The sequence below is a fragment of the Oryctolagus cuniculus genome, chromosome 21 (assembly GCF_051225735.1).
Source record: "Oryctolagus cuniculus isolate XC-2025 breed Fujian yellow rabbit chromosome 21, ASM5122573v1, whole genome shotgun sequence".
NCBI classification, from domain to species: Eukaryota; Metazoa; Chordata; class Mammalia; order Lagomorpha; family Leporidae; genus Oryctolagus; species Oryctolagus cuniculus.
Window position 1 is genome coordinate 21,573,232 of NC_142887.1, and position 25,181 is coordinate 21,598,412.

At 59.3% G+C, this 25,181-nt stretch overlaps 2 protein-coding genes across 4 annotated transcripts in view; one reads left to right on the forward strand and one right to left on the reverse strand.

Annotated features, from left to right (window-relative positions):
• The window catches only part of WSCD2 (WSC domain sialate O sulfotransferase 2), a 132,006-nt gene extending 125,065 nt beyond the window's left edge, over positions 1-6,941 (forward strand). For both annotated transcript variants that reach the window (XM_008249349.5, XM_017338066.4), the window contains exon 9: positions 5,240-6,941. In XM_008249349.5, coding sequence (XP_008247571.2) covers positions 5,240-5,592 — 353 coding nt within the window. In that variant the 3' untranslated portion in view covers positions 5,593-6,941. The remainder of the gene's footprint in view (positions 1-5,239) is intronic.
• CMKLR1 (chemerin chemokine-like receptor 1) overlaps positions 329-25,181 on the reverse strand; it is a 63,062-nt gene continuing 38,209 nt past the window's right edge. The window contains exons 1-2 of one of the 2 annotated variants that reach the window (XR_016227274.1): positions 760-1,677; positions 329-656 (exon numbers count right to left, since the gene is read on the reverse strand). The gene's annotated coding sequence lies outside the window, so the exon portion shown is untranslated. Of the gene's footprint in view, positions 657-759; positions 1,678-25,181 lie in introns of those variants that run through there. The other variant, XR_016227273.1, reaches the window with a different exon arrangement.

The following is a 25,181-nucleotide window of genomic DNA, read 5'->3' on the forward strand; positions in this document are numbered from 1 at the left end:
CCCGAGGTCACCAGGGCACCTAGAACCCCACTCCTCTGCCTTCCAGGAACCCAGCTGTCTTAAGTCGGAGAGGGAGGGAACTAATGGGGGGGGAGGGGCCAGGGGCTGAGCATTCGCTGTCTCACTTTACCCTCAGGAATGTGAGGGGTGGAGAAAACCACCCTGGGGGAGGGGCAGCTGCTTAGCCAAGGCCCCCTGCGGTGACAACGCCTGGATACCCCCCCCCCCCCCACCCCCCCGCCATGCTTGGACCACCAGTGGCACTGCTCACCTTCCAGTGTTCCCAGAGCCTCTGCCCTCCTGGATGGCTCCTTGCTTCAGGCTCAGATCATTCTCCTAAATGTTTTTTTTTAATAATTCCTTTTTAGGATTAATTGATTTACTTGCTTATTTGAAAGGCAGAGTGATGGAGAGAAAGAGGCAGAGAGAGAGGTCTTCTATCCACTGGGTCACTCCTCCAAGCGGCCAGAGATGGGCCGCACCAAAGCCAGCAGCCAGGAAATCTATCTTGGTCTCCCACGGCGGGTGGTGCATTAACAGGGAGTGGGATCAGAAGCAGAGCCGTTGGCATTCCAGCTGGCACTGTGATACGGCATGCAGGCGTCACCTGCTGCCCCACAATACCAGCCCTCAGTCTCCCAGTTTTGTGGAGCCACCTGAAAAGAAGAAAAAAGAAAAAGCAGTAAGGCAGGGCTCAGAGCAGGCTGCACCAGGAAGCTGCAGGGGCTACAGGTGGGGCAAGGCAGCACGCTCGCTCACCTCCTGCTGGGGTTCTGGGGCCCCTCCCTGGGTCTCCAAGGGCCCTGGCCGAGAAGCTTCCCCGAGAGGCAGAACCCGGTCTGCACCCAGCCGCTTCCCCTTGCTAGCCTGTGCTACCCGGCCCCCTGGGGACTGGAGTGAGCGACCCCTGCTGTCCAGCTCTGAACCAGAAGTGGCACTGGAGAACTGGAGAACTTGTTAGAAATGCGGTCTCTCAGGCCCCGCCCCGACCTTGCCACAGAAGGTCTAGGAATGAGGCCCCAGCCTTCTGTCTGCCCTCCCCACCAGCAGAGTCAGAGGCTTCAGCCCCAGCTTCCTGGATCAGAATCTGCATTTTAACAAGAGCCGCCCTCATCCGGGGACCAGGTGTGGCGTGTGCTTCAAAGTTGACCAGCTGTTGCTCCAGGATGCCCATCGTGTGTAGAAGGCGCAGAGGGGAGGGGCATCCCTGAGAGCAGAGATCACCTGGGGGTGAGCACATCCACCCCGCCGCCCCCTGTCCCACTCCTCATTATGGCTGGGTCCAGGCGCCCACGCCCTCCCCGCTTTTGGTTCTGTAACGTTAGTTTTACAACCTCCCTGGAGTGAGTCCAAAGCAAAATTTTATGTGATGTGATTACACAAGGTGAATTCTCCTGGATCTGTGTAATGAAACAGATCCTGTGTTTAATGATTCCGCGGGGAATTAAGTACAGTGGAGCTATTAATCAGGCCCCGGTTCCTCCCGCCGCCGACAAGACGGAGCAGCCACGGGCCCGGCCTCTGCCCCGCCAGGCTCACCTGCATGAAGGTTCTGGTTCCGGTGGAACCAGCCCTCATTAGCGCAGGTGCCGCGCCCACCTGACAACCGCCAGGAATGCTGAGCTAATCAGGGGCTTTGGTTTTTAATAGTTATTCCTCTTTCTAAGGACGTTTCAAGTAAGCTTTGCTAGAGGAGGGGTGGGCGGACACCTGCTGAGACAGCTGGGGTCTCTATTGTGCTTTGGGGGGGGCGGGGAGTTCTGAGTAAAATAACAGGGCCAGCGGGTGTCTCACGCGATGTAAAGATGGCCTTAAGCAGCATTTACCCAGCGTGTTCTGTGTCCCAGGCGCCACGCCAGGCTCTCTGCAGATGGGTAAACTGAGGCTCACGGAGCGCTGATAACATCCCCACAGCCGCACGGCACCTCCGGGGCACTTCCAGGCTCGGCGAGGCTGCCGGGGGCCATGCCCAGTCTGTGACGTGGGTTTGGATTCTGCCTTGGACACACACTGTGTGGCCCTGGGCAGGCAGGCTGCTTCATGCCTCCGACTGTCCTTGTCCCCAGGTCTGAAACGGATCTGGACTGTCCTGCTAGGCTTCTCGGGATCATGGAATGAGCATCCCATGTAGCCCCTGACACCCAGTAGGTACGCAGGCAACACACATTCCCATCTACTCCTCAGACAGAAGAGCCTGGTGCCCCACAGAGACACAGGTCACCGCCCCCCGCCTGTGTCCGCAGTGAGAGCGCCTGGTCTTCCTGAGGGACCCCAACCGCCATGCTAACCAGCCCCTCCTCCTGCCCACGCCCAGCACCATGGCCATCATCCGGGCTTCCCCCCCACACTGGGGAGCAGCTGCCCCCAACTACCAGGGACGCTGGGAGGTGACTCAGGAGCGGGGGAAGCCTGATCTCACACTCACTCGATCTTTTCTAATCGCTCAGATCCATCTGGTCTTAAACCATTATAACAGTACGGGCCCAATTAGCCAGAGACATCATAAATAATCAATGTTAAGAATTAAAAAAAAATAGCCTTGTCACCAGCATAAATATTTCCGAAGCAGCCGTGCTGTTCCGGGGCGGCCAGGGGGGCGGGAGCTCTCCCCGCGGATTCTGATGTGCTCTGCTAGGAGAAGGGCCCTGGATCTCATGGCAATCTGGCAGCCGAGAATTTCAATTTAGTTCAGCAGCCATGCACTGAGCCCCTGTGGAGCACGGGGTGGGGGGGCCGGGCGGGGCCCAGGCTGCAGCGCCTGGGAGAGCGCAGGGCTTACATCAAGGCCTTGACTGGCAGGCCAGTCCGTGCTGCCTCCTAGAGCAGGTCAGGCCCTGGTGACAGGCCCACAGTGGTGCCTTCCTCTGGGGACAGACAGGGAGGATGACATGTGATCGTGGGAATCGCCACCCAGCAAGGGGTTCGGACTTAGTTTTTGTTTTTGACAGACAGAGTGGACAGTGAGAGAGAAAGACAGAGAGAAAGGTCTTCCTTTTGCCATTGGTTCACACTCCAATGGCCACCGCGGCTGGCGCACTGCGGCCGGGGCACACCGCGCTGATCTGATGGCAGGAGCCAGGTGCTTCTCCTGGTCTCCGATGGGTGCAGGGCCCAAGTACTTGGGCCATCCTCCACTGCACTCCCTGGCCACAGCAGAGAGCTGGCCTGGAAGAGGGGCAACAGGGACAGAATCCGGCGCCCCGACCGGGACTAGAACCCGGTGTGCCGGCGCCGCAAGGCGGAGGATTAACCTACTGAGCTGCGGCGCCGGCTCGGACTTAGTTTTAAGGAACAGCGGGGCTCCCTGACCTAGCCTGTGGGCCTCACTGACACGCGTTCAGTAAATGAATTCCTCCCTGGCCACCCTCCGGGGTCGTAGTCCCCGCGAGAGGCCGAGTCTCAGTTCTGGGCTGCAGAACACCTGCTCTCTAAGTGTGCGGCTGGGCTCAGCCGTGAGGCTGTGGTTCCCGGTCTGTGTTCTGGCACCCCCCCCCCGCAGGTGCCTGGTTTCTCCCTGCATCAGAGTCTCAGCAGCTGCAGGTGCTGGCTCCACCTGCCTTTGAGGCCCTCTCCAGGGCTCCCCGAAGAATCTCCCGTGTTCCCTATAACTGGTCGTTAAAGTCAGACAGTCCCAAATGCACCCTCCCAGTTTGGGGTATGACCCACACTGTCCTTCCAGTGTGGCAAAGAAACAGAACAGAAAGTGGAAATAGTGTGTGATACTCCAGTAAAAGTAAAGACACACAGGGGCTGGCGTGGTACAGCGAGTGAAGCTGTGGTCTGCAATGTAGGCATCCCATATCAGAATGCAGGTTCAAATCCTGGCTGCTCCACTTCTGATCCAGCTCCCTGCTAATGCACCTGGGAAAAGAGCAGATGATGGCCCAAGTGCTTGGGCCCCTGCCACCCATGTGGGAGGCCAAGATAGAGTTCTAGCTCCTGGCTTCAGCCTGGGCTAGCCCTGGCTATTATGGCCATTTGGGAAGTGAACCACAGGATGGAAGACCTCTCTCTCTCTCTCTGCCTTCAAATACGTAAAAAAAAAAAAAAACTCAAAACTTATTTTTAAAGAGTAGAGTGTAAAGTTGCGAGTGTAAGTGACCTGACTTAAGCTGTAACCTCAGATGCCTCACAGTCTGTCAGGGTCAGAGGTGACCCAAGTGGGAGTGACAGCACTGTGCAGTCAGTGCAGTGGGGATGGGGGGGCAGGGAGCAGAGGAAGGGGTGAGGCCCACAGGAGGCACCTGCTGAGCCCAGGGGTATCTCACCTGAGAACAGAAACAACAGTAGCAATGCAGCCAGGCTGGGCACCTCCAAGGCACCACGCCAAAAAGCGCCATAGGTTTTCCCACTTGCTGTGCAGCCACACAGGACAAAATCTATGTGGCCTCTTTTTTAAAAAAAAAAAAAATCTATTATTATTTGAAATGCAGAGTTAGAGAGAGACAGCTTCTACCTGTGGGTTCATTCCCCAAATGCTGAAATGGCCAGGACTGGGCAAAGTCAAAGCCAGGAGCCTGGAGCTCCTTCCAGGTCTGCTACATGGCTAGCAGGGGCCCAAGCAGTTGGACCGTCCTCCGCTGCCTTCCCAGGCGCATTAGCAGGGAGCTGGATCGGAAGTGGAGCAGCTGGGACTGGACGGGTGCTCACACGGGACGCTGGCGCCACAGGCACCAGCTTAACCTGCTGTGCCTCAGTCTCCTCTCCTGACAAGTGGGAGGTAACGCTGCCACTGACCTCCTAAGACTGAGGATTGAATATAATTAGCAGCTTCATTAATGTGTATTTTGAGGCCTCATTATAACACAGTATATAATACTACAAGGGCACTTCAGAACATTCATAGGAAAATGGAATGACAAGTTTCTGTTGGCGCTCAAAAAACTTGAAACCTATACAAAATTTTTCTTGAAATACATTTTCGATGAACTCTTTGAAGATCCCTTTTATATACCATTTTTAGAAGTCTGCCCCCAAAATAAACGTTCTATTTTAATTTCACTTTTCCATGAACCTTTTGAAGTACCCTTGTGTAATCTCGTCATCTAGAATAGGAAATTAACAGATATTCACATAAATCGGATTTCATACAGCTTTACACCCTGGCATTTAGTGAGCCCCGGTCGCGTGTCGCTGCCATCCCGGGAGGGGGCAGAGAGACCGGGGTGGGTTCCACGCCAGAAGGGACCCGAAGGGACGGGGCAGCCCCCCGCTGACCGCCCGCGCCCTCTCTCCGCAGAGTGGCCCGAGTTCGTGCGGAACTACGCCCCCTGGTGGGCCACGCACACGCTGGATTGGCTCAAGTTCGGCAAGCGGGTGCTGGTGGTGCACTTCGAGGACCTGAAGCGGGACCTGTTCGTGCAGCTGGGCCGCATGGTCCGCCTGCTGGGCGTGGCCGCGCGCGAGGACCGGCTGCTGTGCGTGGAGAGCCAGAAGGACGGCAACTTCAAGCGCTCGGGGCTGCGCAAGCTCGAGTACGACCCCTACACGGCCGACATGCGCCAGGCCATCTCCGCCTACATCAAGATGGTGGACGCCGCCCTGCGCGGCCGCAACCTCACGGGCGTGCCCGACGACTACCGCCCGAGATGATGCGGGCGCCGCGCGCCGGCCCCGCTCGGCTCTGGGCCGCCGATGGCTCGGACGAGTTTCCTGCATGACCGCGGAGGCCCCGGGAAGAGCCGGCGCAGCACCCCTGCCCCCACCCCGCCCTGCCCCGCCGCGGGCTCCGCTGGGCGCCCCTCGCTGGCTCCGCTTGCCACCTCCACGCAGGAAGAAAGGGTGCCGCGGAGTTTCCCCGTGGCCTGGGCCTTTGGGTAGCGCGGGCGGGTGGCCGGCCCTGTGCACAGGAGGCGACCTGGCCCCGCCGTGTGGGTGTGGGGTCCCCGGCCTCGTGAACACACCTGTCCCCCGCCACCGCGCCCACACTGCGTCTGAGACACAAGCTGGTTGCCTTTCCACCTCCAGGGCTTCAGTCCCGCCCCCTCTTCCCTCCCTGTGCCTGGGAGGTGACCCCGGGGTCCTGGATCCCATTTGCAGGGCACCACAAGCATTCACAACACCCCCCTCCCCCAGGGGGCCCCAGACCACGCAAAGTACAGACCAGGGTAAGGGCCCCAGCAGCCGGGCTCTCCCTTCGGTCTGACACTTCGATCTAACACTGCCCTCCTGGTCCCTGCTGCAAACCCAGGGGGACTGTGCCGGGAAGAGACCTCTCCCCACCTTCCCCAAACCACCAGTCAGCCCTTGGGTACCCCGCGGGGTGGGAGGGTGCATGCCAGGGCCCCTCCTTTCCACGCAGGGCTCTTGTCCTGATGCTGAGACACCAAACCAAAGGATTTCTGAGGACCTGACTCACTGAACATCATTTTACAAGGCCTTGATCCAGGTCCAGTCTCCTCCCGCCTTGGGTACCGGTGGCTTCATGTCCGGCCTGCACCTGCTCCCCCGCACCCCCGCACCTTCCCACTGCATAGATGCAAAAGCCATAGGTCACAGCCTCCTTGCTGTTCCGCCGGAGCGGCCCCCACCACCCCCGAAGCAGTCGCTCGGAGGCCTTGGGGTGCAGGTGGATGCTGGCTCCCAAGCAGCAAAGAGACCCTGGAGAAGGCGAGTGTACAAAGATATATTTTTTTAAGAGGAATATGACCAATACGTCCCGCCCCTCGGACCCCGGCCATGCAGAGAAGGGCGCGAGCACCAGGCCAGCGCTTCCCTCCCCGGATTCCCTCACACGTAGACCTGGGGCCACCCAGGGCCAGGCACGGGGCTCCGAATGTATTTTGTACCGTGTTTCTCCTCCCCACCCCGGCGACTCTCTGAGGCCAGCTCCCTCTGGCTCAACCCCTGCCCTGGCCAGTTCTCTGCCGGGGGGGGGGGGGGGCTTCCTTCTGAAGATCCCTCAGGTCTACACCCTCATTAAATGCGAGTTTTGTTGATAATTGCGCTCGGTGGTGGAGTGTTGTGCAAGGCGGGGTCACACAGGGATGTCCCCTGGGTGTGTGTATGTGTGAGAGACTCAGGGACATGGTGAGGAGGCCCTGGGTGGTGTGCAGTGGCCAGTGTGTCTGTGGAACTCACACACCCGCCTGCAAAGCCCTGCGTGCCTCCTGTAACAGTGCCCCCGCCCCCCGGGCTGTGGGGCCACATCTCCCAACAGGTGTCACCAGTAGGTATTTTTTTCTTAATGTATTCATTTTTATTTGAAAGAGTGAAAGAGGAAGAGGCGGGGGGGGATAGAAGTGGGGGTGAGGGGGGCCGTGGGGGGGATGGTCCATCTGAAGGGTCAGGGTCACTCAAGTGCCCACAACAGTTGAGTTTGGGTCACGTAGAAGCCAGGAGCTGGGAATTCAAGTTTCCCTTGTGGGTGGCAGGGCCTGCTGCCTCCCAGGGTGCCTGTTAGCAGGAAGCTGGAATCGGGTGTGGTCTCAGCCCAATCCTACAGCCTTGAACCTGGATCACAGCTAAGCCCTGATCCTGCACACATACGCATCCGTGATCCTCGTCTCACACTGATCCCTTATCCCAGTTCCCGACTGAGTGAGTCCCAAGACTGGTCCCACCCATGCTACTACGGAGTCTTAACCCTGGTCGCTGACTGCTCTCCAACCTGGGTCCCAGGCTGAGCCCTGATCTGCCCCAGAACAAACACAGATAGTATCTTGACTGAGCCCTCATCCTTGCCAAGCTAAGCACCGAGTCAGTCCTGGCACTGAGTGGGTCCTGGCCTTGCTCACTCTGAGCTGTGACCCTGGCCTCATTCTGCACCCCCCACCACCACATCACAGATGAAGCCTTGACTCTGAACCTCGGCTGAACCTGAACCCGTGTCACCCCTCTAAATATCTGTGATCAGATCCTCCCGGCCAGAAGAGCAGACGCCAGGAAGCATCCTACCCCAGGCTCTCCTGCATTCTCGCCCTGCGGTCTCAGGGATCCCGTGCCAGGGGCTGGGAGGGGCCATGTAAATGCTCTCCAGGCCCAAGGTGGGGCTGCCGTGGACAACCCGCCTTGCCTGTGGCCAGAGCCCGCCAGACCCATCCCACGTCGTCAGCAACCATGAAGGAAATCTTTGTGATTACAAACCAGAAGGAACCAAGGCGGCACCCGTGCATTCATTCATTCAGCACTGTCTCCCGAGCGCCAGGGGCTGCTCTCAGCTCCCGAGATAAGACAAAGGAACAGAGCAGACAGAACCCCCATTCCGAGCTCATGGGGACGGGACGTGGTGGGGATGAAGAAAGCCAGGACCTCCAGGGGCTCCCGACCCACGTGGCAGCCTGCGCAGCAGGAATAGCGCACTGGAGCCACCGGAGGCCCTGGTTCCAAGGGCTCACAACTGCCTTCCACGTGCAGAGCGCCAGGGCCCTTGAACACGAGGAGGAGGAGGAGCTGTGGACCCCGGGGGTCCCCAGAGCAGGGGGCACACCTGGCCTTGCAGCTCTCTCTCTCTGCGTGCCCTCGGCTCACCATGACTCCAGGAGCCAGCATCAGATGGCGGGCTTCCTCCCTGGTCTCTGACAACCCAGAGATGGCCACGAACAGAGCCCAGGGCACAGCTTGGGAGGGGAGAAGCAGGGCCCGCGGTGGGGTGGGGGGCAGGGGCTCCCCTCTCCCCTTGCCCCCATTCGCTGGTTTCCTGCCCACCCCCGCCTACTGCCTCCTGCTCTATTTCCCTCTTTGTGGTCTGGGATCTCCTGCAGCTGCTCATTAACCCTCCCTCCTCCTCATCCTCCTGTTCCCTCTCTTCCTCCGCACCCCCTCCCTTCATCGTCTGCTTCTGCTTGTGCCCCTGTCTCGCCATCTCTGCCTTATGGTCTCTGCCCTCTCTCATTCTCCCTCTCAGTCCCTCCCCACCCCTGCCGTCCTCCCCCGAGGCTCTTCAGAGTCTTCCTGCAGAGTGGGGGCGGCTCAGCAGGAACCGGGCACAGGGAGACAAATGCTACCCAGGCTGGTAACCAAGGAAGTGGTTTCCTTAGCAACACAATCTGCAGGCAGTGTTCCACTGCCCCACGCCTTAGTTATGGATGGGGGGAGATTGGTGGGGGGAGCTTTAAGACAGTCAGTGAAGACCCTACCCTCATCGTCCCCACGAGAGGGGTGGTGACATACAAGCAGCACAGTGCCTGGCACCTTGGGGACACTCACAAATCTGAGAGGTGTGGGGCTGGGGGATCGGAGATGCATATAGAGTAGGGGGAGAGCCCACAAGACTTGGTGACGTGGGGACAGGGAGGTGACAGGGCCTCAAGGACCCCAAGGCTCTGGCCTGGGCAGCTCTGAGAGAGGGCTCCTTTGGGAGGGAGAGCACAGGGCAGGGTGGAGATGAGGGAGGGAAGAGGGCGCTTCAGTCCACCCAGCTTCCTGTCCCCAAGGGTTGTGCATGGAGTGGACCGGGGGAGGGGGCAGGAGAGGGAAGGAAGAGAGATCCAGAGGCTTCCACTCACCTCTCCCTTATAAACTGGCAGTGCAGGAGGAGCCAGCCCAGCCCCGCTGGTGATGGGAGCCTCCAGGAAATCCGGGTTCAGCTCCTGGGTGGGGCGGGGTGGGGGTGGGGAGACCCCACAGTTGGTGCCACCCTTTGGATTTGAACCTGGAGCCAGCCGGAGTCTCTGCCAGGGTTGAGTATGGAGAGGCAAAGAGGGAGAAAGAGGGAGACTTCCTCCTGGATGTGGCCCTCTCTCCCACTGGGTAAATGAGAACGTGCTCAGGTTTAGACAGGAGACGGGGGAGACAGCCACAGCGCACGCTGCTACAAATAACCGTCCCCAAAGGAAACACCTGTGAGGACGCAGTCACTTCGGGAAGGGGCCTCGGGTCCCCGTGGACGGGGGCGGGGCCCGGCCGGGCAGGAGGTCGATGCGGGCCGCGTGGAAGCCCACGAAGCAGTGGGACGTGCGGGTGAGGGATGTGACATCCGTCCCCGCCAAAGCAGCGTGTTTGTTTATCGCGTCTGCAGCTTTACTGCCTCCCCTTAACATTTACGCGCTGCAACCTGGCGGCGTGCCTGGCGGGGGCGCGTGGGGGCGGGTGCGAGGTGGCAGAACACCGAGGGGAAGAAATGATGTAGTATTTACCCGCGCGCCCGCGCCTGGCCGCTGCGTGCGGAGGGAGTGGCGCTCGGGCCTCTGACGGCTGGTTGAGATGCCCGAACCGGGATGGAATAGAAAACCTCAAAGGATGGGGGCAGTGTGGACAGAGAGCGGCCGGGAGGGAGGGGGAGGGGCAGCCCCGGGCGAGGGTCGGGCTTGTGCGTGTGTGTCCTGGAGTAGGGGGGTAGAGAGCGGCAGGGGAGGTGCCCAGTGCAGAACCGGGCCCCCCCCCGGGTTCCCAGAACTTGAACCGCTCAGCCCCAAAGATGGGGCCCAGGATATGATCCCCAGCCAGGTGTGGGGACCGGCGCAGCGACACGCGCGGCTGGGAGAGAGGCAGGGTATGTGTGTACCTGACCCGCTGTCCCCAGGGCAGTCCCCGCTGCAACAGGGGAGGACGAAGGGTTGTGTAGCCATCGCGAACAGGAGCACGGGACTGGGTCCCCGCTGCTTTTCTGGGTACATGAGGCAGGGGATACTGAAAGATACTGACTGGGCGCGCAGCCACTAACCCCCGGTCGGTCCCCCGGGTGCCTGGAGTTGTATTTCCAGCGCCCTTGAATTGTTGCTCTCCCTCTGTCCCCTGCGTGGGCCCCAGAAGCTGACACTGCAGAGCGGCTGGGTCGCCCTGGGGCTCCCGAGCCACGCATGCGCACCTCCTCCCAAGCTTGCGCTCCATCCTCCAGGGCCTAACTTGCAAGTGCCCCAGCTGGGGACACTCACACTATAGAAATGGGTGACTGCTGTCGGGCAGGAGGATTTGGGGGTGGGCGGTGGAGCCTGTGGTTTGGTGTCCACCGACGCACCACTGCCGGGAGCTCAGAGGTCCCCCCCCACCCGGTCTTTGCCGAGTCTTGCTGTCCTTCCCTGTAACCCGCCTTCGTGGGGCCCCCCGCCTCCATGTCTCAGCCTCTTCCTCTTCCAGGCAGCCTCCCCTGGCCACGAGACTGGGCTCAGCTTCTCCCACCACTCTGTTCTGGACGTGGCAGTTTTCGCAATCACTTAACAATCGTGTGTGTGTGTGTGTGTGTGTGAGAGAGAGAGAGAGAGAGAGAGAGAGAGAGAGAGAGAGAGAGAAGGGTATTCACAGCCCCACCAGGGTGAAACCAAGTCTTCACCTCGGGGAGTCCTGTGCCTCCCGGTGCAGACCAGGGAGTGAGCAGACACCAAGCTCAGGACACAGTGACTGCATCAATTGCATCGAGCACCAAGCGGTCATTCATGCACTCTTGGGAGCTTTGGGGCAGTGAGTAGAAGGATCGCCTGCCCACACATTGCCCCAGGAGAAGGGAGGATGGGAGATGGCTCTCGGTGTGTACCTCCCCCCACCCCAGGGCGCCGCAGTCGGAGCCTCACTTGTAGCACAGCGTGGAATCGCCACCAGCACCCTGACACAGGGGTTCTGATTTTCCCCAATTTCCAGCCAGGGAACCAAGGCTCAGAGAAGTGAAGCGATTTGCCCAAGATCACACAGCTCAGAAACCACGGGACTGGACTTTGAACCCAGGCAGCCTGGTTCCGAGGTGCATGGATTTAGTCCTGGCGGGAGACCTGAGTCCAGAGCCTGTAGGGAAGGGGAGCGTCTGGAAAGAGGAGAGGGGAACTGGGGGCCAGGTGGGGGCTGCGCAGCACAGAGGGCGGGGGCAGAAGTCTGGTTGTGCCCTGGATCTTTCTGGGCTGGGCCCGAGCCAGAGGCCTGGCCTGGAACAGGCTGAGAGCAGAGGGCCCCAGCACGCGGGCGCTTAGCGGTGGCTTTGGTTTCCAGGTTCCCATGGCAACTGCGCAGCCCCAGACCCAGCCATCCGGATGCTGGAGGAGTGGGATTCAGGTGGGGGCCAGGGGAAAGGGGGCGAGGGCCTTGAAGCCTCGGAGGTCTCCTGGTCAGACAGGGACGAGACTGGTTGGGGGCAGGGGTCTCTGAAAGCTTGAATTATCTCCGCAGGAGCCTGTGTGGACACACACGCACACGTGCACACGCACGCACGCACACGGAGTCTTAAGGCACAGTTTCAAGGAGCGCTGAGGACTCTTGGGGCCTAAATCGGGGAAAGCCACTTGGTCTGACCCAGCGCTGATCTCCAAGGCGCCGACTCTCAGCCCACACCACGCTGCGCTCCCCGGCGCCATCGGCAGTGCCTGCACCAGGACTTTTGCCTTTGGCATCGATCGGGTGGGGCCAGCCTTGTGGCTGACCACAGCACAGCACCCCAGGCACAACACAGCACCTGCCACCCGGCCCCAGAGGTCAGCAGGGGCAGGTTCCACTGGCCCTGGCGCCGCCTCAGCAGAGGGGCCACTCGTCATGTGCCCACGCGGTGAATGGGGGGAGGCAGGACCGGGAGCTCCCCCAACCTCACACGAAAGCGAAGGTACCCTGGGACTCAGCTGGGTGAGATGGGGTTGCTCAGGCAGCCTCACTCCTCGGGCTGTGGGGCTGGGGGCGTTGCCAGGGAGCAAACACATTTGTGGTAACCCAGGAGTGCGCCCACGCCGGCTGCCTTGCAGCGTGGAGGAGAGCTGGTGAGGCGGCGGGGCGGGGTGGGGCACAGCTACGGCGACACAGCCGGGGTACAGCTTATTAACCAGCCTGCGGTGTAGGGGCATCTGGAAGAAACCGGACGGCCCGCAGATGTGTGCGGTGCGGGCGTTTGCATTAAACTGCCTTCCACGGAGTAGCTGCGTTGCCCATTTCCACCTCCTCCGTCCCCAGCGTTTATCTTTGGAGTGAATACTGATTGAAGAAATCTAGCTTACAGTGCTCGTCCTTGTTTGGAATCCCCCAAAAGTAGCCCCTGAGGAAGGATTTATGTTCGGGTGGTTTCACTGAGATCCGGCGAGGGGTGCAGAGAAGCCAGACAAGAACGAGCAAAAGCCCACGGAAGGTGCATTCTCGAAGCCGGGCCTGCCAGTGGCGTGACCAGCGCAACCCCGCCAACACCTCCTGCAAGGCGGTCTCGTCTGCCAGGACTTGGAAGCATCTACGCATCAGCCTCTCTGGTTGCCTGGTCCCTGGCGCTGCTAACTCCGTAGCACGGGCCAAAGCAAGGTGCAGCAGAGTGCGTGACACTGGGGAGACCCAGGGCCAAAGTCAGGCTGTGTGGCACCTGCCTGAAACAAGACACGAGAGAGGGGACGAATGGCGGCCCTCGGAGGACTGTTGGCGCCCACCCCAGCTGACGCCGGAAGGGAGCTGGCAAGCCCACGCCAGGGCACCAGCGGCAGGTGCCGCGTGGACCCGTGATTCCTGAGGGCCTTGCTGGGCTCCTGCCTCTCCCCCGCCTACTGTGCAGCTCTGAGCTCTGGAAGGTGCCACGCTGGCCTGGTCGCGGCCGAGATGAGCTTCCGGGTGTGAAATGCCCGGTGCAGGGCGGACGTGCGGTGAACAGAAGCTGCCTCCCCTGGACCTGAGCCGCAGCCTTGGCCCCAAAGCCGGAATCTGCCCCGTGTCACGGGCCTGTCTGCGTGAGTTGTGCCCGGCACACAGCGCATCCCGGGCAGGACCTGCGATTCTACAGCTCGGATACCAAAGCTGCTTTCGAGGGCAGATGGGCGGGGCAGGAGGAGAAGCACCAGGAGGATCTTTGGGACTCAACAGCACCAGGACTGTCTCCCGCGTGCGGGCCCATCAGTCACTCCCCGGTCCCTGCCAGGGGCTCCTGTTCAGAGCAGGTTCCCACCGGCGCGGGCTCAGCGAGCACAGGCACAAATCTTGCTTTCCTCTTCCAAGTAGAGAAACCACCAGACCCGCTGAGGTCGCAAGGTCAAGTGCTCGGGGGTGCAAAGAAATGAATCCTCCTGCTCTGACGTCCTGGTGACCCAGGGCCTCTTCAGAACCCTCCACTGCTCACGCTCTTGACACAGAGGTACAGGGGGATTTTTCTCTCCTGCAAGAGAAGCCCACCAGCAGTGGTGCTAACTCTGTGTGGAGGAGGCTACAGGGGATGGTGGGTTGGTGACCTGGATGAGCAAGAATGGGGGAGGGAGCACTAGGTGCTGGCCCCAGACTGGCAGGAGCCCCCTCCCCCCATCCCGGGCCAAGTCACACCCACTTCCTGGTTGTCTTGGGGAAGCCAGCCACCCATCTACCCTTCCCTCTTGGTTTTTTTTTTTTTTTTTTTTTTTTTTTTTTTTTTTTTTGGAAAGCGGTTCCTTAATAAGCATGCCTTTAAAGCAGGCTGGTGTTAAAGGGTGATATTTAAGTGCTAATTATTGTTATCATAGGCCGCTTTCCACCTCATTAAGTGCATGAATTTGCTAATTGTTAGCTAATTCACAAAGAGAACTCAGGGGCCCCCCAGAGGTGGTGTCAGAACTGCAGCTTTGCATGGGGCAGCCAAGGCCGGCCCGGAGCCTGCACCACAGCGCCACCTCCCTCTCTGCCCAGCCCCGTTCCCGGCCTCTCCCTCCCCTAGCTGTGGATTCCAGGACGCCCCAGGAAAAACTGTCCTGCTGAAACCCCTGTCCGACTCTCTGCTTCTCGGAAACCCCTGCCTGCGACAGGTGGGCGAACCCAAACGTCCCCTGCATGGGCTGTAGAAGTTGTCAGCTCGGCTGCAGGCAGGCACTTGATGGAAGCGGCCAGGTGGGAAATATTTTAGGGTCTCTGTCGCAGGGACCCAGCTCAGCCCTTGCAGCCTGCGAGCCGACCCGCGTGAGATGTACACCATGGCAGTGCATTTCTAAAATCGGGCCGGGAGCCGCAGGCTACAGTTTGCCACCCCCTGAACTAGCTCGACTCTCCCATTTTACAGCTGGGTAAACTGAGCCCTATAGGGGAAGAAACTCTTTGTTGAACAACAACCATGTGCTACGGAGCGGGCTTTTTGGCTTGCACCATCATATGCAATATTGGAAGCCCCATGGAAAGCCCCTGGTGAGAGGCCCCGGGGGAACAGAGTGTGGTTAGCACAGCTACGCAGCCCGTGCTTGTGTCCATGGGGTTCGCACCCATGCATCCTCAGATCAATCAAAAACATCAAGCCGAAAACTGCATCTGTACCGAACTTGTAAAACCCCGCCCCCCTTTTGGGCCATTTTTCCCTCGAGATGACTTCAAGGATTTGGGAGAGGGAGCAGGTGCTTCGCCGAGCAGGTGACGTCCACAGCCCACCTCCGAGGGCCTGCTTGGGTTCCCAGCTCTGGCTCCCGACCCCAGCTTCCCACCGGCGCAGCCCCTGCGAGGCTGCAGTAATTGAGTTCCTGCCATCGTGTGGGAGACCCGTGGGAGTAAAGTTCCCGCTCCAGCCCAGACACTGTAGGCGTTTGGGGAGTGACCCAGCAGAGAGGAGCCCTCCCCCATCTGCGTGTGCGTGTGTGTGCGCGCATGCCTCTCAAATTTTTTAAATAATAAACTACGTGGGGTGTCATTTCACGTCAGGGACTCGGGCATTCTTGGATTTCTGTCCTCAGGGATCCTGGACCGAATCCCCCCCCCCCGCCCCGGGGTCCTGAAGGCAGGCTCTGCGTTCACTGCGCACCGAGCCCAGGAGCTACTGTGCTCAGAGTGCTGCCTCCCCCGCCGCCCCGCCTCCCCACTTGGCCTCGTCACCGCCCTCTCAGACGATGCTATCATAAGCCCCATTTTACAGACACAGAGGCTGAGGCCGAGAGGTGAGGGATGTCTCTGAGCTCACACGGCTGCTGGGAACCCAGGTCCGGCCGTCTCCACCCACTGCCCTGCTCTGATGCAAGCAGAGGTGATGCTGGCTGGGGCTTTCCCCCAGAAGCGCCCCCTGGAGCAGGTGCGCCTCCGGTCAGGCCGGCCTGGGGCCGGGGACAGACAGCCAAGTCCCTGTAAGAGCCGGGGCCTCGACGTCCCACCCGGCCAGCACTAAGACCCCCCATTCGAGAAAGACCACATGGGAAGCCACGGCTTCCTGGGGCATGGATTTCACACTGTTTCTACGTAAGCAGACTGCGGGAGATGCGGACTCGCCTGCCTGCTGCGGGATGCTCCTGGGGGGTCCGGGGGAAGCAGAAAATCTGGAATCTCTAGGAGCCCCCTTTTTCTCCAGCTCCTCTGTGTTTTGCAGTCCCCAAGCCGCGTCTGCCGTAATCCAATTAAAACGGACTTGTTTACGCTTATCAGTTCTTTATTTGGTTTGTTAAAAATGTGCAAATTACCCAGAGGCCTGCACACACCCTGAACCAAGAGGCATCAATAAAACTATTAAGCGAAATCCAATTAAATGCAGCTGCTGGAACGTGAGCTCCACGAGGGTAGAACAGAACGGAGGGAGGAGAGAGGGCAGGGCTTTTCAGGGAGAGAGGAGACACCTGCCGTGGCCTCCTCTCGTGGCCTGGCTCCTCTCCAGTGCTCCCTGGGAGTGGTGGGGTGGGGTGGGAGGCCAAAGGAGGCCCTGAGTGTCTGCACAGCGGATCTCTGTTGTCTCATTTCAGTTACAGCTCCAGCTCTGCCAGGTGGCTGCTTTGGGCCCATTTTACAGATGAAAGAATTGAGGTTCAGAGAGATGAAGCAACTTGTTCAGTCGTCACCTGACTAGGAAGTGGCCAAAGCAGGATTTTACTGTCTGCCTGGGATGCCGGGGGCGGGGGGGGGGTCAGCTCTGAAGGGGTCCCGAGAGGCTGCAGTGGGAATGCACACCCCCAAGTCTCCACATCTTTGAGATGGGCACAGCCTCGGGGTCTGGCGAGGGTTGGAGTGACGAGTTTCAGGAATACCTGGTGGCGGGCGTTCTCTCAGAGGGGAACACGGCGTGGGACGCCCACGTCCTGTATCAGGGGCCCTGGGTTTGAGCCCCAGCTCTCCGTCCAGTGCAGCTGGGAGCAGCAGGTTAGGGCTCCAGTACTTGGGCGCCTGTCACCCATATGGGAGCCCTGGATGGAGTTTCTGGTTCCTGCCTTCAACCCAGCCCAGTCTTGATCATTGTGGGCATTTGGGAAGTGAGCCAGCAAATAGAAGATATCTCTCTCTCTCTCTCTCTCTCTCTCTCTCTAATTTTTTAAAGGCCTGGTAGTTAGGACACTGGCTAAGACGCCCGCATCCCACATCACTGTGCCTGAGTTCCATTCCCAGCGCCAGCTCCTGATTCCAGCTTCTGACCAAGGCAGAGCCTGGGGGCGGCAAGTGATGGCCCAGGTGACAGCATCCCTGTGGCCCATGTGGGAGACTGGGTTGAGCTCCTGGCTCCTAACTTCAGCCTTGGCCCAGCCCAGCCATGGCAGGCATTTGGGGAGCGAACCCAATGGCGGGTAGGGGACATTCTCCTTGCCTTCTCTCTCTCAAATTAAGAATAAATGAGGGGCTGGCGCTGTGGCACAATGGGTTAAAAGCCCTGGCCTGTGGTGCCGGTATCCCGTACGGACTCCGGTATGAGTCCTGGCTGCTCCACTTCTGATCCAGCTCCATGCTAATGCGTCTGGGAAAGCAGTGGAGGATGGCCCAAGTGTTTGGGTCCCTGCAACCAGGTGGGAGACTGGGAGGAGGCTCCTGGCTCCTGGCTTTGGATTGGCCCAGCTCCGGCTATTGCAGCCATTTGGAAAGCGAACCAGCAGATGGAAGACCTCTCTCTCTGTTTCCCTCTCTCTGTCTGTAACTCTACCTCTCAAATAAATACATAAAATTAAAAAAAAGAAGAAGAAGAAATGAAAATAAGGCTCATCACTCCCGTCCTACTAAGCCTTTGCAATGGGGTAAGAGCAGGCAAGTTATTCTGTGTGTTCCCACTGCCAAGGATGCCCCTTCCCCCCACCCCCGCCCCAGAACACAGGGAGCAGCCCACGTGTCTGCTTCCGTCATCTCCCAAGGGCCTGGGTGAGGTTTTCCTTCCTGGCAAGCTCAGAGCCGGGAGACACAGGAAGTTAGAAGCAGGTGCCCAGCGTTGCTGTTACAAAGACGCGAGAAACCTCCAGGGCTGGCAGGAAGCAGCCTCCTGTCCACGGAGCTTCCCGAACCCTGGCCCTGGACCAGCCCTGGGGTTCTCAGACATCCGGTAGTCAATGCCACAGAGCGCAGAGAGCGCAGGTGCAAGCCCTCGGGAGCCTGAGCCGGGCAGCACCACGGGGCAGCCAGACAAAGCCGGGCTGCCCCCACCCCGGCCATTCCCCAGCTGGGCCGCCTGGGGCAAGCGACGCCCCCTCTCGGAGCCTCCATTCCCTCCTCTGTGAACGGTGGGGACGCGGCTGACGATGAGGATCCCAAGAGGGGGCTCTGTGCCTTTCGCTTGCCCGTGTTTAAGGTTCCGAAGGCCATGGTCGGAATACCGGTGTCCCTTCCAAAACGCGTGCTGGAACTTCAGGCCCGGGACCGCAGCATGAAGAGGCGGGGCCCGTGGGAGGTGGGGGGCTACGGGGACCCTGTCCTCACGGACAGCACTGGCTCCCCAGGGGGCAGGGAGCAGCCGCCAGACGCCAGTCCTGCCACTGCCTCCTGCTTGGCCTCCCAGCCTCCAGACGACAGGAGATGGACGTCTGTGATCTAGAAACCAACTGGCTTCGCATCACTCTAACTGAAGACGGAAGGCGAGGCGTTGGGAAAGAAGGAGGCTGAATTTGGTTATCGCCCTGGAGCTGGCCCCACGGGTCCTGCTGCCCGGCGAGGCTGGCTGTGGCCGCGGGGTAGGGGGGCAAGAGGTGTATGATGAGCCAGGAAATGGGGGGGGGGGTGCCTGGGGAGCCCGCCGGTGTCTCTGCTGCCCAGCAGCACTGCTCTGAGAACACATTCCAAGGGCCCTCGCCCAGTGACCTGTGCACCTCCCACCAGGCCACCTCCTCCCCAGGGCCACGAACTGATGCATTTTGGGGTTCATCTCTGCATGAGCTGAGAAGCCCAGTCCTGGCCCAAACCACAGCACCCAGGCCCAGGTATTTCGGTGCAAAAACACAAAAGAGACTAAGACACAAAGGCTGCCTGGAATAGTAAGCAGAATCCAAAAATAACTTCTGGACGATGTCCCGATGTCCCGGAAGCGGTGAGGGGGCTCCAGCGGAGGGCTCCCGGGACACTCTCTTTGTCCAGTTGGCCCCGAGAGTCTGTGTGTCTGGGGGGAAGTCAGCATCCTCCACTGCTTTCCCAGGCCATCAGCTCGGAGCTGGATGGGAAGTGGAGCAGCTGGGACTCGAAGTGGAGCCCATCTGGGATGCCAGCACCACAGACAGTGGCTTAACCGCCTGACCCACCAAGAGCCGACCCCTAGATTTAAATTTTTTAAATTTATTTACTGGAAAGGGTGTGAGAGAGAGAGAGAGAGAGAGAGAGAGAGAGAGAGAGAATCTTCCATCTGCTGCTTCGCTCCCTGGATGGCTGCAACAGCCAGGGCTGGGCCAGGCTGAAGCCAGGAGCCAGGAACTTCTCTTTTAATTCCAGTTTCCATGAACTTTTTGGGGGCCCCTGAGAGATGGCTGTCTCTCCCTGTGACTGCACCTGATCTCTGTGGCCACCTCTCTCCTGTCACAAGAACACCAGCTGGGGCTGGCGCTGTGGCACAGCTGGTAAAGCCGCAGCCTGCAGTGCCGGCATCACATATGGGCGCCAGTTCAAGTCCCGGCTACTCCACTTCCAATCCAGCTCCCTGCTATGGCCTGGGAAAGCAGTAAAAGTGCATGGTCCTTGGTCCCCTGCACCCACGTGGGAGACCCAGAAGAAGCTGCTGGCTCCTGGCTTTGGATTAGTGCAGCTCCAGCTGTTGTGGCCAACTGGGGAGTGAACCAGCGGATGGGAGCCCTCTCTCTCTCTCTCTCTCTCTCTCTCTCTCTGCCTCTCCTTCTCTCTGTGTGTAACTCTGACTTTCAAATAAATAAATAAGTCTTTAAAAAGAAAAGAAGAAGAACACCAGTTGTGCCAGATCCTGGCCCACATGGCCCACTGAGGCCCTCACTCTAACTTGCTGGTCTCTGCGGAGACCCTGTCTCCAAAGAGGGCTCTATCAGCAGGCACGAGGTTCGCACATCAGCGTCCAGGGATACGGGGACACCCTACAACAACCAGGGCAAAGCTCAATTCTTTGTTCTTTCATTTTTAAAAGTTTTCATTTATTGTATTTTTATGTATTTGAAAGGCAAAGTGACACATGCAAATTCCATCCCCTGATTCACTTCCTAAACGCCTACAGCAGCCGGGGCTGGGCTGGGCCGGGCCAAGCCAGGAGCCTGGGACTCCATCCGAGTCTCCAGCATGGGTATCAGGGACCCAAGGACGCGAGCCATCGCCTGGAGCTTCCCAGGATGCACATGGGCAGAAGCTGGAGTGGAGAGCAGGGCTGGGACCCAGACCAGCATCTTGGGACGGTGGCAGATGTCCCAGCTGGCACCTTAACTGGCACGCCAACTGCCTGCCTGTTTTTTTTTTCTCATGTCCCTGTGTGCTGGGGGAGGGGGTGTGGGAAGGGTATAAAAAGGACCCGACCAGCTACAGACAGAGAAATTCATTTTCTTCGCACACTCCAACAAGCAAGCGTTAAACAGGCAACCCCAATACATACTTTAGGCAGATGCGTGCAGCCTCCGGAATCAATGGCCTGGATTAGGCACAGCCCCAGAGACAGCAAAGCAAATACAGTCTTGTAGTTTCAGTTAAAAAAAAAAAAAGAATAAAACGCGAGAGCTGCTTGGGTTTTAAGCACAGGCCATGTCCCAGGAGCTCTGTGAGCTCTGCACACGGCCCCGCCAGGTGTTTCTGGGACACTCTCCGTCTTCCCGGCGGAGCAAACGAAGCTCGGAGTGGAAGCTGGCTGCCCAGAGCGGCCGGACGGCTGAGTTGGAGCCCATGGGCTCTGCCCACCCCGTGCCCTCTCTCCCCAGCTGCCCAGCCTCTTCTCGAAGCTTCCAGAGGGCTCTTTCCTGTGCTTCAAGGGTGGGGCAGGGCTGGAAGCGCAGGCGAGTTAGGTCTGCCAGCTTCCCAGGGCTTGCACCTGCCGTCGGCAGCTCCGCTCTGCCCAAGGGGGACCCATGGAGGACTCACGATCGTGGTGACAAGAGTACCATGTTCTAGAAAGGAAGCAAACTAAGTGGCCGTACAAGGGCTGGCTGAGATGCACCGTGGTGCTTCTGCTGGGTCTCCCCCAACCACGGCTGCGTGGAGAAAACACTCAGTGACCGGTTACAGGAATAGCAGTGGTGCAGAACGCGGGGGCGGGGGGGGGTGCCCTGGCACAGCGGTTGAGACCGCACCTGGGGAGCCGGTATCCTGTATCAGGGAGCCTGGGCTCGACCCCAGCTCTGCTTCCAGTTCAGCCTCCTGCTATGCTGCAGGCCCCGGGAGGCAGCAGGCGAGGGCTCAGGTGCATGGGTCCCCGCCGCCCGGGTGTGGGGCTACTCCCGAGTGTCTGGCCGAGCTTGGCGTCACAGCGTTGCCGGGTGCCCAGCACAGCGCCCGTGCCCAGCTGATTGGTTCACTCACGATTCCCAAGAGGAGGCATAAACACAGGAAGTTTGTGGTCACAATGATACCAGCCAAAGCCTTCGTGGAGTCCTGGCCCGGAAAAGGTTTACAAAACAATAGGAGTGGGGGCGGGGTCTGAGTCCTCTCTTTCTGGGCTGCAATAAATCAGGCGGGGCTGGGGGGGGAGAAGTGGGGAGGGAGAGGCTGTGGGAGGGACAAGCCCTCATTGCTTCCAGACTAAGTGGCCTGGGGTCTCAGTTTCCAGGTCTGTGAAATGGGGGACAATCTTGGCCTCCCCCGAGTTTCACTGAGAGAGAAAGAAATATGACAGCACCTTGGAAGAGCAGTGTCTGAATAGACATCATCCTGGAGGTTGATGAGGATGACAGTGAAGGTGATGAAGGTGATGATGGTGAAGGTGATGAAGGTGATGATGGTGATGGTGATGAAGGTGATGAGGATGATGGTGATGGTGATGAAGGTGATGATGGTGATGGTGATGAAGGTGATGAGGATGACGGTGATGGTGATGAAGGTGATGATGGTGATGGTGATGAAGGTGATGATGGTGATGGTGATGAAGGTGATGAGGATGATGGTGATGAAGGTGATGATGGTGATGGTGATCAAAATAAAGGCAGCTTGTTGTTATTTCTCTCTTCGTTTTACAAAAGCATTTTGAGCAGCTTTTCTGGGCCGAGCTCTGCTTGCGATGCTGAGGGACATCGCTGTGGACAAGACGGAACAGGGACCTGCCCTGACAGAGCTCACCACGCAGGAGGCCACAGACTCCAGGGAGCAGCCACATACATCAACACAGTGATCTCAGATGGCAGCAAGTGTGGGGCTCTGAGAGACAGGGACCGGGGTGGGGCCAGCTTCGAAAGGCCTCTGAGTGGGCAACGTCTGAGCAGGGACCGGAAGCCGGTGGAGGAGGCAGCCTTGGGGAGCGGAGGCAGCATGGCCCAGGGCCAGCCAAGTGCGAAGCCTGCAGCAGACCCGGGCTGGGTGGGGGGTACTGCTGCTGTTTAGTTTTGGGGAGATCGGAAGGGCCGCCTGGCTGGAGAGTGGCACGGGATAAAGAAGGGGAAGGAGCCCCCCCAACCCCCCGCCCCCGTCCAGACCTGTAGGGCTCTGTGGGCGGGGCGGGGGTGATGGTCTAGGTGGGCGCTCCCTCTGGCCGCAGCGCGGTGAGGGGACCGTGGGGGCAAAGCTGAAAGGGAGACCAGCGCGGAGGCTGCTGCGTGTGCAGACGAAGGGGGCTACATGCTACCCCACGGCGTCTCGTTCACCCTTCCCAGCATCCCGGAGGCTGCACTCTCCTGTGAAACCCGCTCTACCCGGGCGGGGCTCCGGCACAGCCCTGAAGACGCTGCCTGGGACACCCTCATCGCGCACCAGAGCGCCTGGGTCTGAGCCCCCCAAGTCCAGCTTCCTGCTGGTGTGCACCCTGGGAGGCAGCGGTGATGGCTTAAGTGGTTGGGTCCCTGCACCCACGTGGGAGCCCTGGATGGAGCTCGTGGCTCCCAGCCCCAGCTGTTGCAAGCATTTCGGGAGTGAACCAGCAGATGGGAGATCTCTCTCTCTCAAGTAAAGTTAATTCATTAAATTGGAAAGCATTTTACTGATGAGGCTTTAGAGGTGTTGAATACCTTGCCCTAGACCAACCCTAACCCTAACCCCCGCGACCCCAGGCCATAACCACAGATGGAGCTGCTCCGCATCAGGGCGTGGGGCGGGGGCTCAGCGCTTCCTGGAACTCTGCCTCTTAGCCAGGCCCTGTGAGACCACCCCCTCAGAACTGCTCTCTTAATTACAAAGAAGCCCCCAGAATGCATTCTCTCCTGCTGCCAGCTGCCAACTCATTCCTGTGGGCGCCATTTTTTAAAGGAGCCCTATTAATGCGAGATTTACTGCAGGGAAGTGCACTCATATGGGATGTGCAGATCAACAGGGTTTTGCTTTAAGAAAAAAGACTTACTTTATTTATTTGAAACTCAGAAAGAGGGTAGGGGGAGAGATACAGAGGGAGAAGGATCTTCCATCCATGCGTTCACTCCTCAAATACCAAGAGTCAGCCCTGGGCCAGGCAGAAGCCAGGAGCCAGGAACTCTATCCGGATCTCCCTGTGGGTGCAGGGGCCCAAGCACGTGGGCCATCTTCTCCTGCTTTCCCAGCCACATTAGCAGGGAGCGGGATCAGAAGTAGAGCAGGGGCTGGTGCTGTGGCACAGTGGGCTAAGCCTCCACCTGCAGTGCCGGCATCTCATATAGCAGTGGTTCAAGTCCCAGCTGCTCCACTTTCGACCCAGCTCTCTGCTGTGGCCTGGGAAAGCAGTAGAAGTTGGCCCAAGTGCTTGGACCCCTGCACCCATGTGGGAGACCTGGAAGAAGCTCCAGGCTCCTGGCTCTGGGTCAGCTCAGCTCCAGCTGTTGTGGCCATTTGGGGAGTGAACCAGCAGATGGAGGATCTCTCTCTGTCTCTCCCTCTCTCTGTCTGTAATTCTGCCTCTCAAATAAATTAAAAAAGAAATAAAGAAAGAGAAAGAAGCAGCAGAGCAGGCAGGACTCAAACCAATGCTGATGGAGGATGCTGGCACTGCAGGCAGCAGCTGCACCTGTTGGGCCCAGCGCTCCATCTGAGGGCACCCACGCAGCCAGTGCCTGGCCAACATGGAGATGCCCTCTCCCACAGCCAGGACAGTGGAAAGGAAAGCACACTTAGGTCCCGCACACAGCAGGCCCCTTCCTGGAGCTGCCCAGGCCTCTTACTCCCCTTCAGCCAGCATTCTCCCGGGAGCCCCCAGGCCCTGGGCAGGGGTCCTGCAGAGCAGATCAGCGCCACAGCCCTGGTTAACGAAGCGGTGAGGAGGGCAGTTGGTGAATGCCGGGTCTCTGGGCCTGGCGGTTGATGCTGCAAAGTGATGCCCACGAGCACTTCTACAGCCCTTTTCCCCCCAGCGGGGAGGCAGGAGGCCCCAGTCTTGCTAACCAGCGGTTCTCAGTTTCATCATCTGTGAAATGGGGGCACAGGGAGGAGCAGAGTGTTTTTCCAAACTCAAAAATCCGTACGGAAGGGACAAGTTCTCCCAGACACCTCCAGAGGGAAGAGCAATCCACCAACCCCCCCCCCCCCGCTCCCCACCCCCACCTTTTCAAAACCTGATGCTGGAAGAGAGAGAGCGTAGCTCCTTCTACCCCCTCCAGGGATGAGTCTTTCCAGAGGGCACTGTCACAGTTACAGCGAGAGCTCTGGAGATTGGCAGACTGGGCTTTGAGTCTCAGTTCCATCACTTTGTAGCTGTGTGTCCTTGGGCAAGTCACTCAGCTCTCTGAGCCCCAGCTTCCTCTGCTGTACAGGAAATAGCAGCAGGCCCTGCAACCATTGAACGGATTCCCCGAGACAGCGCAACTAAATTGTGCACCCCAAGCGTGGGTGGGCGATTTGCCTTAGCTGCCCCTGCAGTCGGTGGGAGCTTTGCGTACCAGGTGGGCGTTCTGTGGAGGGAGGTGCTCCCTCCTCCCCTGGCCAGCGCTCCGAGGCCCCACCTGCCTGGTTCCCAGGCATCTCCAGCAGTGTCTGGACCCCTGGGAAAAAGGGCTTCTGGGGTGACGTGGGTGGGGCTAGCCCCGTGTCCCAGGGGAGAAACTTCTGGAAGCTCCTCCAGGACAGACCTCAGGTGACTTCCAAGGTTAAAGCCCATGTCTGTCCGCGTTCTTGCAGTGCCATCTGCATAAATTTCCACAATCCAG